General features: G+C 29.2%; 1 protein-coding gene across 2 annotated transcripts; it reads left to right on the top strand.

The window, feature by feature from the left end:
- The first annotated feature begins 10775 nt into the window (after nt 1-10775).
- LOC149494853 (pathogen-related protein-like) lies at nt 10776-14989 on the top strand. Of its 2 annotated transcripts, none has more exons than XM_089723572.1 (5): nt 10776-10929; nt 12350-12503; nt 12588-12720; nt 13397-13695; nt 14500-14989. In XM_089723572.1, exons 1-5 carry the CDS (start codon nt 10919-10921, stop codon nt 14644-14646), a joined length of 744 nt encoding a protein of 247 aa, XP_089579698.1. In that variant the 5' UTR covers nt 10776-10918; the 3' UTR covers nt 14647-14989. The 2 variants fall into 2 exon arrangements, with proteins under 2 accessions (XP_089579698.1, XP_089579699.1); XM_089723573.1 differs by having other exon boundaries at nt 10788-10929; nt 12296-12503.
- The last annotated feature ends 878 nt before the right edge of the window (nt 14990-15867 follow it).

Raw genomic sequence — 15867 nt, forward strand, 5'->3', positions numbered from 1 at the left:
TATGCAGGATTTCAATTTCTATAAACTTGTGGCATTCAGTAACAATTTTGTTTTTAATTGAGAAATAAAATAATTTCATATCACTAGTATTGGTACTGTAGAGTTGGCATGACTACGGTTCTAGAACGTCAAAATCAGTTATAAAAATGGTAGAACTAAATCTGAACCGTTTTTAAACGGTTTCTAAGACGATTTCGATTTTATTCTAATTTTGAACCGAAATTAAATAATTTATTTTAAGTTTTTAATTTTTTTTAGATAATGAAGCTTGAATAAATAATAATAAATATTACTATAGGAAAAACTAAATAAATTTAATAAAATTCTTGAAAGTTATTTTAAAAAATTATATTAAAATAAAAAATAAATTAGAAATTTCTTTCGTGACATGTTTTTTTGGTTTTCAAATTAAAATCGCTAGTTTTAAATCAAAATTGCTGGTTTTGGTTTTAAAAAATAAAGAACTAAAATCGAATATTAAATATATGATTTCAATTACGATTTGTAACCAACAACTGTTGCTCATAGTTTAGTATTGATTTTAACCGGTTCATTTTCAATTCGATTCTGATTTAAAATCGAATCGTTGTCATGCCTACCATATGGGTGTAACCCCACTAACCAATTGTGGTATTACTGGTACTTCCATGCAACCATAGTCATGAATTGTGTAGTGTTCACCTACCATTATTATTGCTACTATCATTGTCATGATACTTATCAGTTATCAATATTTTTTTTATCATTTTTATGGAAAAGATTTAATTCAGTGATATTGGATTTTCTCAAAAATTGTTTGATTATTAATTCCAATAGGAGTCTAATTCATTAAAATAAATTACCTTATTTTATTTATTGAATTTCTGAGTTTTGTAGTTTTTCACATTAGAGAATTTCTAAACATATATTTTAATTAGGGGTATGTAATCGGTTGGTTTGGTTTGGCATCAAATTGAAACAACAAAACTGAAAATCAAATCATAATTTTTCTAAACCGAATTGGTTTGGTTTGATTTTTTATTTTTAATTTTATGGGTATAATTTATTCTTATTTTCTAAATAAAAAAGAAGAAACTGAAGTTATTTAAAATCCTAAAATAAACTGAATAGATTAATCAAAATAACCGAATTAAAAAATCGCTCATTTCAATTTTTTAACTAAAACCGTTGTAAGCTGACTCCTGGTTATGCATCATTAGTTTTTTGAATATTAAAGGATGAGAGATTCAAACTTGAATCTATTATCAAGCTGTATATACACTTACCAATAAGCTGTGCCTTGTTGTGCAATTATGCATCATTAGTTTAACTTGACTGGAATTTATGGCTTTTACTGCTGTACAGAAAGGGCAATTTTTGAACCGGTAAAGAAACAGTAATATGTTTACACGTGGAAAAAGAGAAGTTTTAAAGTTTATATTAACCTACAGTAATGGATCGGTTTACCGGCTAAAACAGATTTTTTATTAACTAAATCGGTATTTTCTGAAGTTAATTAATCAAAAAGAAATAGCCGTTTTTGGCTCTTTAGCTCTACCTATGAATTACCCAGTAATTGGTGATGACTACAATTCTTACTTGCATTTATTTTCAGTCGACACTCCTATTCAATTCACATGTGTTGTTACAAACTCCATTGAAACCCTTCTCAGATTTAAATACTAACGCATCTCTGTGCATCTCAGTTTATATAATCCAAAAGTATAAGTTCCTTTGAAAGGACTAGGAGCTCTAGCCCTTTCCAGGAGACTACCGAGGAAGAGGAAGGATAAACTGAAAGGGTCCAGCTAGCAGCCGGAGATCAGAGAAACGGGGAAGAAGATGACATTTTGTTATCCTTTACTTCAAATAATTTAAAATAAAAAAGTTTTGATTTAATAGAAAAATAAAAAATAGATTTTAAATACACTTGCATAGCTATTAACAGGTTATTAGGTAAAAATTTAATCTAACGGATATTATTATAAATTACAAATCTAATGGTTTAAACCTGTCTTTATTGATACAGGAAAAATTTATTCTGTACGGTAGTCTTACCCGTAATTTATAATATACTAAAATTTACATTACTTTTCAAAAATAACATTGTTTAATAGTCTAGAGACACAAAATGAAAATTTCCTCTTAATTGTGGCTTTGATAATTTTCTTCTTGACCAGTTACTGTAAGAAAAGTTTCCAACCACTCGTCCAATAAAGTAATCACATTTTTAAATCATATGAAATAAATGAAAATTTTTGAAATAAGTACGAAAAAATAAATTTTCAATTAATAATTAATTAGACAAATATTATAAAAGAATAATTTTCTGCCATATATTATTATGATAACTATTGATTAGTCACACTACTAAGAAGGTCCACCATTATCCCTCCAACCACCATGGATCACTATATATTGTCTTCCTTCCATATCCTTATTGGATTCCCATAAAAATGGAGAGGACACGAATATGTACTTTTCATGTCCCGATCATTTATCATTTGTTTAAATAAGCTTTTTTAGTTGTCTCATATGTATAATCTAATCTTAACGATAAGTGTTATTTTTATAGTATTTTTAATATAATTTCTATTAGGAATTTTAGTAGTTTTAATTACTTTAATTAGTTTTTATTTAGTTTTATTTATATTTTTGTTCAAAACTTCCTTGAATCATAATTTACTTGGTGTTAAGGAAATTTGTAGGATTTTGACACGGAAAAAAGCAAAATAAGCAAAACTCTCAGAGGCTGGCACGCCCTAGCTAGCCGTGCCTCACAGCACGCCCTTGCCAAAGTTTAGGTTTTGCCTTGGGCCTAATTATAAAACGTCAGCCCATTCTGCACCACTTGCATGGACCCACATGAGATGGTTTCTTGACGTGAAAATCAAGTTTAATCTTATTTAGACGTTGGGAGAGTCCTAATTGGGAAGAAATACAAAGCCCGAACAGTTTCCTATCTCCAAAAGATTTCTTACTCAATAAATATTCACTTTACTAAACGAACACGAAGATACTCCAGAAAGTCTATATAAATATAGAGACTAGTCATAAGGAGCCATTCATTGTATATTCCATCTTTTGTTCCATTGTTTCTTTTTTCTCTCAAAAACTTCATGCATTCAAGATTCGTGCCAAGATTCAAGGAAGTTGTCCACGTTATTTGTTGCCTAGTTTTTATTTCTAAACTATTGATCTTGTTTTACTTTTTATTATTTACATTGATTATGAAATTTTATTCAAGTATTATTGAGTTTTATTTAATTAATATGTCGAACTAAATCCTCATATTAGGGATTTGATGTAGCTTGAATTCTTTTCCAATTTATAATATTAGATTTGTTTTTCTTTGTTCAAAGTATAATTTATTATTGAACTTAATGCTTCCAGGCAGAGTTTTTTTTCCCCTGGATTGATTTATTTCATTTATCACTATTGGAAGAAGGGTTTTTGATATGAAGAAGGTAATAAATTACATGAGAATAATAACTTGATGCGGAAGCTATATGGTTTGACTCATGGGGGTTTTTCATAAGTTAATAATCTTAGGTTATGAATTCACAAAACAAACCACAAAACTTAATGATTTAATTCATGTTTGATTACGCTATTGGAAGATAGGTAATTAAATTGAATTAGAATGGCTAACAAAACATCGGGAGAGCTTATTAGTGATTCTAGGGTTGTTTTCTCGACTTGAATAATTAAAATTGATTAACAAACTAATAAAATAAATTGGATAGAGTTAAGTGAAATCAAAATCCCTAGTAGTTTTAAAATCCTTGATTTCTTTCCTTCAAATACTGTTGCTTGAGTTATTTTTTTTCTCTTTTAAGTATTTATTTTTCTTACAATAATTTTCCCTTATTGCCATTTAAATAATAATAGGATAAGATAATTTTAGTACTTGATATACAATCCCTGTGGAGACGATACTCTACTCACTCTATATTACTTGCTGCGATTTCGTATACTTGTGAAAATCATTGTCAAGTTTTTGGCGCCGTTGCCGGAAATTTGCATTACCAATATCAATATCAATTAACCTATCATTAATTTGGACATTTTTTATTTTATTTTTATTTTATTTGAAATATTTGTTTATATTATTTGTAGTTTTTTGTTTCTTTGTTGTTATTGATTTTTACTTTCATTATTTTCTTGCGAAGTATTTTGAGATATTATATCAACAAGTAGTCGCAAGTTTTATTCAACAACATTCAGAGCCATTTTATGCCGCTTGGGCAAGATTTAATGAATTGTTGGAGAGATTTCCTTATCATAATTTTACAAATAAATATCTCACTTACATATTCTACTGTGGATTAGATGAAGAAACAAGAAGTTGGGTAGATAATGGATTTTCAACAACTAGTATTCACCTTTCGGAAAATAGCTATGAATATATACTTTAAATGTTAAGTGATATGGCTGGTTTTGACTACCGTTGGCATTAGGATCCTTCACTGCAGGGTTGGAATCACCAATACCCTCCAAATTTTGAGTATGAAGAAATGAAGAAGAGAAGCAAAATAATTTAGAGGATTTGATTGTTGCCTTTACTAAATCTCACATAGAATTTATGAATGAAACTCGCGAGAGTTTTAAGATCCAACAAGCAGCAATAAAGTATTTAGAGATACAAGCAGCGGAATTAATAACCATGGCAACTAATGGATATCAAGATGATGAGTGTAAGATAAATTATGAGGAAACTTCATGGGAAATTGCACCTTTAGAAGAAGTAAAGCCTACATGTGAAAATGCAACTCTTTTGAAGACGGATTAAATCTCACTTTCTTGTTTACAGATATGATTATTAATGACCATGAAAAAGGTGAGGTATAGTTGGAAGGGACATTGGGTGAGGATATAAATGAAGACAAACAGCCAGTAATATTGGTGGATGAAGAAATAATTGAGACTGTTGATTTGACCTCATCAATGGTTTTTATACATACACCACCAGAAGATCCTTTCTTTCCAATGATACCACCTTCAATAAATTGTGTTCTCCATGATCTAAAACAGTTTTTTTCCCAAGTTTATCATTCAAAGCGAGATGTTGTTGATAAGACGAGCATAAATTTTCTTAAACTAGCCAATCTTGAGGGCATTTTCAACCAAGACCCATGTGTGATATTACATGATACATACTATGGGCGAAAGCCATTATTTGATAAACATCTCAAAAGTCGAGTTTAAAAGACTTTAAACAAAACGCTAATGGGAGGCAACCCATTATTTTCTTTCTTTTCCTTTGCAAATTATTTTTATTTGTATTTTTTTCATTTTTCCCCATCTTTAAACCATTATTTTATTTTATTTTGGTATTTTATACTCATATTGTAGGTCAAGGAAGGACTAAAGAGGCTTCAAAATTGACTAAAAGTGCCAAAGTCAGGCTTTAGCACGGGCAGGGCATGCTACCCAGCACCCCCGTGCTGTCTCCAAGAAAAATATGTCCATAGTCAGAATCTAGAAAATCAACAACTGATTCTAACAAGTTAATATAACGGGAGAATTGATCACTTGAGTACTGGATCAAGCTAAATACGTTAAATTAGTAGGCCACTGCATCAAAATAGTAAGATAAAGAACATAACAAGCTACTCGGGAGAATTATTTTTTTTAATTTATTGGGGAGGCACGGTGCACAAATTTTGTTTTTTAATTATTTTTATTTTTTTAATTTTAATTTTAATTATTATTGTGTAATAAATTTTATATTCATTTAGATTTAATTTTACTTATGCTCAGTTTATTTCGGTAAAATAACTTACTGAAAAATATTTTTCAAATGACTCATTTTCCATTGTTTGGTTGTAATATTGAAAGTTAGTTAAAAATATTAAAATTTTTATCTCATAAGACCATAAAAATATTAATAATAATAGAAATTTTATAATTTAAAATTTTATTGTTAAATATGAGAAGAATGCAAAAAAAATATAAATTATGAAAGTCGTCGGAAGCCGGTGGTAGTGGTTAGTGGTAAATGATAACTGGTGGTAGTTACTATGATAATTAATAAATTAAAAAAACATGGATTTATAAGATTTGTCAATATCCTGAAAATGTTTTACTCTTTCGTAAATGAAAGGTTATTTTTCTTAAAAAATGACTTTAATTTTCCTTTGACCAGGAAAATATTTTTCGTTGACTTATTTTTCTGAACACCCCAAACAATGGAAAATTGTAAAAAATATTTTTCTGCAAGTAATTTTACGGAAACAAATAGAGCCTTTATAATATAATTAATTTTTAAGGTTGTGCGGTTCCGATTCTCTATAAGAATTGGAACCAGAACCATAGTTCAGTTCTTATTAAATTTGGAACCAGAAACAAAACTAAATGACTTAAGAATCAAAACCAGAATTGAAACATAATTCGGTCCGGTTCTTGTTTGGTTCTCCAATTCTGGTTCCTTGATTCTGGTTCCAGTTCCCCATTAAAAATTATATTGATACCATATTTCTTTAAATTAAAAGGATTATAATATCAAACTAAAATAGCAGTATATGATAATTGAAGAAATTCTCTATAATAATTATAATAATAACAAAAAGTTACAATTATATATAATTAACTATACTATCATTAATTAATAGTTATTATAAAGATAATAATTATTATTTTATTTAAATTAATTATTATAACAACATTAGATATGACACAAAGTACACATGTTTTAGAAATATTGTAATTATAAATTATAATTATAATGCTATTAAAATATTATTAGTTTTAGAAATAGTTGTAATTATAGAATTATGATAATAATATGTCACGACCCATTTCCATGGACCGGACCGGAACTAGAACCTGGGTGGGCTTAAGGCCCCCGAAGCCCGTAGTAAGCCTAAACTATTTAAACTCATATTCTATTCATAATTGTGGATTCAGGCCCAATAACTTATTTCACATACGTATCCAAAATACAATTCATATATTTAATATGGACTCTTATTATTCATTTACAATCCAACTGGAATACAATTGCGGAACTTTACATTTACATTTACTTCATTATTTCATTCATTAACAACTCTCGATAATTAATGTTTCAACTCCATAGGACTCTTCTTTCTTCTATTACCTGAAAAAAATAGGTAGGCAGGGGTGAGCGCCAAACTCAATGAGTAGGGTTAGATAACCCTCTCACCCCACACAATCACACAAATGTTAAAATATTTTAATTTGGTCACTCATTTAATTATATGATCATGCAGTTTGTAATACAAATGGCAATACAACAGCAATCACAATTATTATCACCTTCATATAATCACATCACGTGGAAATTAGTCAGTGGAGTCACCGAAACCCGATGAGCCGTCCTCCCACATGGCCCATCCACTCACATGTGCACTAGGGAGCCAATCCCCCATTCTGGCTGGCCGGTATAATCCTCACACGACCGGTCCTCTCATTATTTTGCCAATCTCTCTCTTTTCTTTTTCTCTTTATATATATATATATATATATCAACAGGAGGCAACCCAATCGTCTCCATCAAATCTAGATCATTAGGCGCTCACAACAGGAGGCCACCCTGCGGGCTGCGATCAAACCTAGATTATCCGGTGCGCCCAATAAAGAAGCCAACCTGTGGTTAACGGTAACGGTAGGTGCACACGGGGGCGCCGATCTCCCATTTACCCGGCTAATCATAATCAGGATCCATATAACGGTAACGGTCTCACAAACCCATGGTGACCCACTTCATCCCAATTCCATACAAACAAGGTACAGTAATATCACATCACAGGTAATCAAGCAATTTTTTTGATAACAATAGTGCAGCACAGTATGGCAATGCAACATATTAATGCATGGTAGCATTTAGCCGTGAATGCACGAATGCTGGCGGATGATACTAGTTATCTAACACTACTCACAGTTCTTTATTGTCCTCTAATGTAATCTTTATATCATATCATATTCACACTACTCACACTACTCACAGTTATATCTCACCTACTCTAGAATGCTCCATGTAATCTCCACCGTACATTTTTGTAAGTAAATCATATTCGTACATTGAGGAGGTGGAAATGCCTATAAATACCACACCTCACCTCATTTGTAGGCACCAAGCAAAAAACAAGTCCAAAAGAAGCAAGTAAGTAATTCTTTCCTTAAGCTTTGTGAAATAAGCTTGCTAAAAAATGTATGTATCAGCAATTGAATTATAAACCTTTTGTCTTGCTTTCCATTCTTCCCATAGATAACTGTGAATTCCATTCTTACCACTTGAAGTATAATAATGCATTTCACCATTTTTATATAAAACATAATCACTCAACATTCATTGCGCATTTGAGTATTCTATTCCTCAACTTTAGTAAAGAAAAAAAAAAGAATTGTAGAAAATATTTGCTTAGATTAAGTTACTACAAATACCGCTCTCATATGATTACGATAGGCTCGAGCTCGAGTCTTTAGCTTCCATCACCGGTAAAAAAAAGATGTATATTTATATTGTTTTTTGTATATGTAGTGCAGTGATATCAGAAAATATTCATTCTATCGCAGGGTTTGAAGAACTGTACATATAAATGAGGGTAGGTTTGGCTAAAAGAAATTATTTAGAACCATTCTGTCATTTTCACAATATCATGATCTTATCTATTATTATTGCAACCATAGCTGCTAAAAGATAACCCCACAATTTGTTTAGATATTTCATTTGTTTACTTCATGTGATCACGTAGATATTTATTTATTTATTATTTTAGTGATCATTTGGATTAAAATTCATAAAAATTCATATTTCATCATTACATTAGAAAATAAAATCTAATTGAGAAATTTCATATTTCAAATGGGATTTATTTTATTTATTTTTTTATTTATTTTTTTACAATAGTTAAAAACTAGCTAGAACAAGAATGTAATATAACTACATCAGCTAAATCATGATCAAAACTAGTAGCAAGGCCAGAAGACAGAGAATCATAAATCCAAACTCCCAAAACTGAGAAGAAGCAACTTGGCACAATAAAAATATAAATATATATTTATGACAATTAATTTAAATCACTTAAATTTCATTAATGTAAACAATTAATTAATTTTCCCCCCGTAAAATGTTATTTTCTCAACAAATATATATATATATATATATATATATATATATATATGTAAAACTATATTTTTTTTCCCTCCATACGGTTGCTATCATTAAAGATTTAGACTTACGTAGAAAAACAAAGAAATTGGAAGAAATCGAGCTGCTGAGCTCAAGCGAGTCAGATCGGCCGCTTTGCTTCAAACTTACTTTCAGCTTTATTTATCGAAGAAAATGAGACCAAGTGCAAATGACCTCAATTTCAGCACAAAAATATATAAAAAAAGCAAAACAAGAACCAAAAAGGCAACTCTCTGAAGCACTTCCATTGGTGGAGATGTACAACGCAGAACAGTTGCATGAAATTGCTATCATCTAGAGAAGAAGGCAGTTAAACATTTCTGTCCTCTGAAACAGAAGGACCATACAAAGACTATGAACAGCACATGGATGAGTACTGAAATTAGAAAATTTTAAAAAAATAAAATAAACCCATCAAAAATCCAAAAAATTTTGAGCATAGCTGCCCAATAGAGACAAGCAAGAGCTCTTATAACTCCTTAAAAAATGGTCCCTCACATGGACCTTGGAAGAAGGAAAATTAAACGTAAAATAATATAATATTTTATTCAATGCATTGCTGTATACATATTTATTTTTCTCATATTTTTATGCCATATATGAGATTGATAGCTTAGGTTTTGTATTCGTCAGCCATTCCAGCTATGAAAAAAAAGCTTACAAAAAGAGGTAATTATGAATTATAAACGAGATTAATCTCATATTTAAAAAAAAAAATTGCTGAAATTTATGGAAAAATCAAAAGAATATTACAATTATCAATATTATATAACAGAGAAGGTTTACTACAATAGAGTAAAAGTTTCATAACTAACAGCGTTTAATCATCATGAAGAACTACTTTGGCTAAATAAATGAACTTGAGTCAATTATTAATGAGCCTAATTCTGAAAGGATTTGACTGAGACAGAAAAGTCCAGGTCTTCCCCTCCCTTCCCTTAATTTGTATTCAGTGCTTTGGTTAAGGATCATGAGTTCGAGTTATGGAAACAGTGTCTAAATTTTAGAGGTTATATATATATATATATAGTCATAGATTTCATGATTATGATACAAAATTAATCTCGTTTAAATTTATTATAGTCTGTCTTTGTAATTATTTTTGTATGGATGCAATTCAACCTCTTACAGGATTCTTAAAATCAACATTCTATTTGTCTATTTTGGCTTTAAATGAAATGGTCCCAAGTTCAATACATTCTAAATTGTCAGAATTAATTGTATCCTTCCTACAATTCACTGAAGTGCCAATTTTTCGGCTCCCAACCATAATTTTAATCTTTTAACACTCTTAACTTTTATTTTAATTTATTAAATATTTCAATTTATAAAATTATATACTCGTACTAATACTCTTAAGCTTTAAGAAAACTACACAACTCAATTACCATATGGCTGCCACATTTTTTTTTTTTTTTTTAAATTGTACGAAGAAGCATCTTGGAAAATTTCAACCAATTTATTGTGTTGAAGTGACAGTCAACCAGCTATCAACCATATGCAATTTCTCTTTGTCTGGAGAGAGGGTGAGCATTATTGCTGTCAACACCAGATTTTTAATTAAAATATGGCCTACCATCAAAATATATGGGTATGGATCCTCTATATTAAATACCAGTATTGCATGTACATAATTCTAATTTAACTATAAATACCTTTCTCGTCTATCTATGATCTATCCATATCTCTTCTCCATAGCCATAACTGGTTGATTTAATTGGAGGCCTGCCTAATTTGGTTGAAGAGAATAAGTTTGATCTGCTTGGTGTTGATTGAACTTTTATGCTAATTAGGTAAATTGATGTTTCTTGCTTTTCTTTTTCTATTTTTTTGCTGATATCTTGTATTTTGTTTATTTGTGGTTTACTTGGGAAGTCTCAATTGTTAGAAACTAACTTTATCTTTTGGGTTACTGGCATTTTCCCTCTTTGCATTTGCAGCTAAGCTATTTTAATAAGAAGAGCTTGCTTACCAAAAACACACACACACATATATATATATATATAAACCCTCTAAGCTTCATTGTTTCGGAACTTCTACACCTTTCTTGCATATGTAAATTCCACCAGCCATGGCCTTCAATAATTATGCTCTTTTTTTACTGAAAACAAGCTACTCGTACATATGACCTATCAAGTACTTAAATTTGTAAAATTTGTTAACATTGCACATTTTTTCATATTAGTAGCGATAGTTTTTTAGATTTTTTTTTTTTTTGTTTTTATGTGCAAAATATTGATTTGATGCAGCAAAACTTTTGGAACAAGAATTTTAAAATTTTAAACTATGTAAAAAGTGTTTAATTAATATAATTTTATAAGTTGAAGAATTCAATAAAATAATTAATAAAATAATCCTGCAAGTTGAAGTTGGGATGGAAGTGAGACGACAACTCAGGGTACCCACTCTGATTCGATCTGTTTAATAAGAGTACGAATAGTTATAAATGAGTTTTAGATGGATAAGGATAGTAATGGATACAGCTAGGATATGTGTATTAAACTCTGGGTACCCACTACCATTACCGCTATAATAAACGGTTTTGACCATGAGTACCTGTGGTACTCTAACCATTTATTAGTAAAAAAAATGCATTTTAAATAAGTTCAGATTTAGATAGTTTAAAATATATGCATACCCTACTCGTTTAAATGGTATTTTAAATAGGTTTGAAACAGATACATATAGTAAAATTTTAAACAGATTTAGATAAGGGTATTTAAATGGATATTTAAACAGATTTGAGATGGATATAGGTACTAATATTTTGAACGAATATGGGTACGGGTACGGGTAGTTTAAGATTCGCGGATACTCACCCTGCTTCCGTGCCTGAATTGAAGTATTTAATATATATAATATTATAAATTAAAGTGTTTAATATATTAAAGTAAAAATTAAAGATGCCACATGATTAAAGTAATAAAGTATATGAGTAAATTTATGTATTTAATCTAATACTTTTTGTTGTATTACCATCCCTATAGGCTATATCACTAAACCCTTACGTAATATAATTAGGACAATGTATTTATTGGTGTGGACCTTTTCATTAGACATGTGTCTATTAGCAATTTAAGGATTACTTTACTTGACGAAACATACATTGAATTTTCCCTTTTTCTTAGAATTAATAGCAACTACTTCTTTTCTCCATAGTATCTGTACATTATAAATCCTCACCTGCCACAATCCTCCATTGTCGATCCTCAGAGAAATGGATTCTAAAGAAAAGGGTACAAAAACAATAGCAGAAGACAAGTATAGGTCTTTCTTACATGATGAAGCTGAGACTACTGAGTGGAGACATGGTGGTCCTCCATCCTATGATAGTGTTAACCAGCTTTTTGAAGAAGGAAGAACTAAGGTCTTTTATATAATTTCTTTTAATTTCTTGTTCCTTTTAATATCGATATTTATGTTATTTTCTGTGTAAATATATAATTTTTAGGAATGGCCAAAAGGATCAGTTGAAGAAATAGTTCAGAATGCTATAAAGTCATGGGAAATGGAGCTCTCTCACAAGACTCGTTTGCAGGACTTCAAGACTATAAATCCTCAGAAATTCAAGCTTATTGTTAATGGTATATTTTTATCTATTTTAAAACCTCTATTTTTCCTTCTATTTTCACTATTTTGTTTTAGGGAAGATCTAATATATATGTGTTTTTCTGTCATCTTCAAGTTTTAATTTGACCTGTCGAGCACTTTAACTTATAGAATTGGTGTCGTTAAAATATTTTATTTGACTCATTAAATACCTTAACTTATAAAATTAGATTGATTAAACACTTGGTGGATAGTTAAGAAATGAAAAAAAATCATTATTCCAAAATTATATTAATCACGTATATTAAATCAATATTTTGCATATAAACGATAAAAACATTAAAATTATTAATTTTTAATGTAAGAAAGTGTGAGATATATTACAAAATATAAAGTTTAGGGTGCTACGAGATATTTTTTGTGAAAGTTCAATTGTTAAATTATGTATTTTGGCCTTATAAATATGCTAATAATTAAAATAATTTTTTCTTCCAAAAATAGGAAACATGTAAGCTATTTCATACTATCAAATAAAAATATCATACTACAAACATCTGAGGATCCTACCAGGGGCAGAACTACCTAAATTTAATTTTTCTGCCAAAATTTTCTTGTGTAATTTTAAAAGTATATATATTTGTCTCCCATAAATTTTATTTCTATCTTTGTCAATTTTCTAATTTCAATATGTGTGTCAAACTTATATAACAGGAAGAGAGGGATTGTCAGCAGAAGACACTCTTAGGATTGGAAGCTACAATGCATTATTAAAAAGTTCATTGCCAGATGAGTTGAAATACTACAAAGCAGAAGAAGAAACATTTGAATCATCTCATGAAGCTTTTAGATCAGCTTTTCCTAGAGGCTTTGCATGGGAAGTTCTTAATGTATATTCAGGACCTCCTGTGATTACCTTCAAGTTTAGACATTGGGGTTTCTTTGAAGGACCCTTCAAAGGCCACGCTCCTACTGGTCAAAAAGTAGAGTTCTTCGGGGTAGGAGTTCTCAAGGTATGCCCATCAATTACTTTTCTAGTCTAAAATATAAAAGTTTAAAGTAAATTAAGGCTCTGTTTGTTTCCACAAAATATTTTCCGAAAAATATTTTTCATAATTTTTCATTATTTGGGATATATGGAAAATGACTTTTCATTCTAAAGGGAGTAAAAACAAACTTATTATAACCTTATAAATCGATATTTTTTAATTTATTAATCATCAATAGCCACTACCACTAGTCACTGGCCACCACAACTAATCACAAGTGACTTTCATAATTTCCTCTTTTTTTGCATTATTCTCGTATTTAACAATAAAACTTTTAAAATACAAATATCAGTATTTTATGGTCTTATGAGTTTAAAATTTTTATATTTTTAAGTAATTTTCAATATTGCAACCAAGCAACGGAAAATAAATCATTTGGAAAATATTTTGCAAGGAAAATATTTTGCTTAGAAAATATTTTAAGCAAAATATTTTTCTAGAGGTACGTTATTTTCCAGAAATAAATAGAGCCTAAACAAAAAATAAAAATGTAGATGCCAAATATATGTTTCCTGTTTAACTAAACCAATGCACTAATTGAAACAACGCATTTAATGCTTGTAAAGAGAGGAAGAATGTAAGCCTCAAAAAATTGAGAAGGGCAATTACGACAATTTAAATGGACATGGTGAATTTGATCCGGATCAAAATGATCCATTTAGCTATATTTAGGAAAATCAGTTGTTTTTTTAGTCCCGTACATAAACCTTAAATGACTTATTTAAACTGTTTAATGATTTGGTCATGAGTTTGTATGGATTTTGATAGGTGGATGAATCTCTAAGGGCAGAAGATGTGGAGGTTTACTATGAACCAGCAGAATTATTTAGTGGCCTCTTAAAAGGAGAATTGATTTCAGAATCCCAATCACAGCAAATTCATACCTCATCTCATGCCTGTCCATTCTCTAACTAGACATGCATTAAGGGTAAATAACACTTGAAGTCACTAAATTTTGAATTTATTTCTAATATAATTACAAAATATTAATTTTTTATATATGAATCACTAAACTTTAAATCTTTTTCAATTTGGTTAATTTTTAGTGATTCATCTATATGAAATTGATGTTTCATAATTAAATTAGGTATAATCTCAAAGTTTAGTGATCTCTTATGTCATTTACCCTTTACTTTAATTATCATTGTACTAAAAAATTATGTGATTGTCTAGCTTTCTTGTCTTGGTTTTGTGTATTAAGCTTTGTATGCTTACCTTCAGTTATATGATGATCAATTATGCAGATCCATTTGGTTTATATGCAGGATTTCAATTTCTATAAACTTGTGGCATTCAGTAACAATTTTGTTTTTAATTGAGAAATAAAATAATTTCATATCACTAGTATTGGTACTGTAGAGTTGGCATGACTACGGTTCTAGAACGTCAAAATCAGTTATAAAAATGGTAGAACTAAATCTGAACCGTTTTTAAACGGTTTCTAAGACGATTTCGATTTTATTCTAATTTTGAACCGAAATTAAATAATTTATTTTAAGTTTTTAATTTTTTTTAGATAATGAAGCTTGAATAAATAATAATAAATATTACTATAGGAAAAACTAAATAAATTTAATAAAATTCTTGAAAGTTATTTTAAAAAATTATATTAAAATAAAAAATAAATTAGAAATTTCTTTCGTGACATGTTTTTTTGGTTTTCAAATTAAAATCGCTAGTTTTAAATCAAAATTGCTGGTTTTGGTTTTAAAAAATAAAGAACTAAAATCGAATATTAAATATATGATTTCAATTACGATTTGTAACCAACAACTGTTGCTCATAGTTTAGTATTGATTTTAACCGATTCATTTTCAATTCGATTCTGATTTAAAATCGAATCGTTGTCATGCCTACCATATGGGTGTAACCCCACTAACCAATTGTGGTATTACTGGTACTTCCATGCAACCATAGTCATGAATTGTGTAGTGTTCACCTACCATTATTATTGCTACTATCATTGTCATGATACTTATCAGTTATCAATATTTTTTTTATCATTTTTATGGAAAAGATTTAATTCAGTGATATTGGATTTTCTCAAAAATTGTTTGATTATTAATTGCAATAGGAGTCTAATTCATTAAAATAAATTACCTTATTTTATTTATTGAATTTCTGAGTTTTGTAGTT

This window comes from Jatropha curcas, chromosome 7 (assembly GCF_041381405.1).
Source record: "Jatropha curcas cultivar XTBG-Jc1 chromosome 7, XTBG_Jcur_1.0, whole genome shotgun sequence".
Taxonomy (NCBI): Eukaryota; Viridiplantae; Streptophyta; class Magnoliopsida; order Malpighiales; family Euphorbiaceae; genus Jatropha; species Jatropha curcas.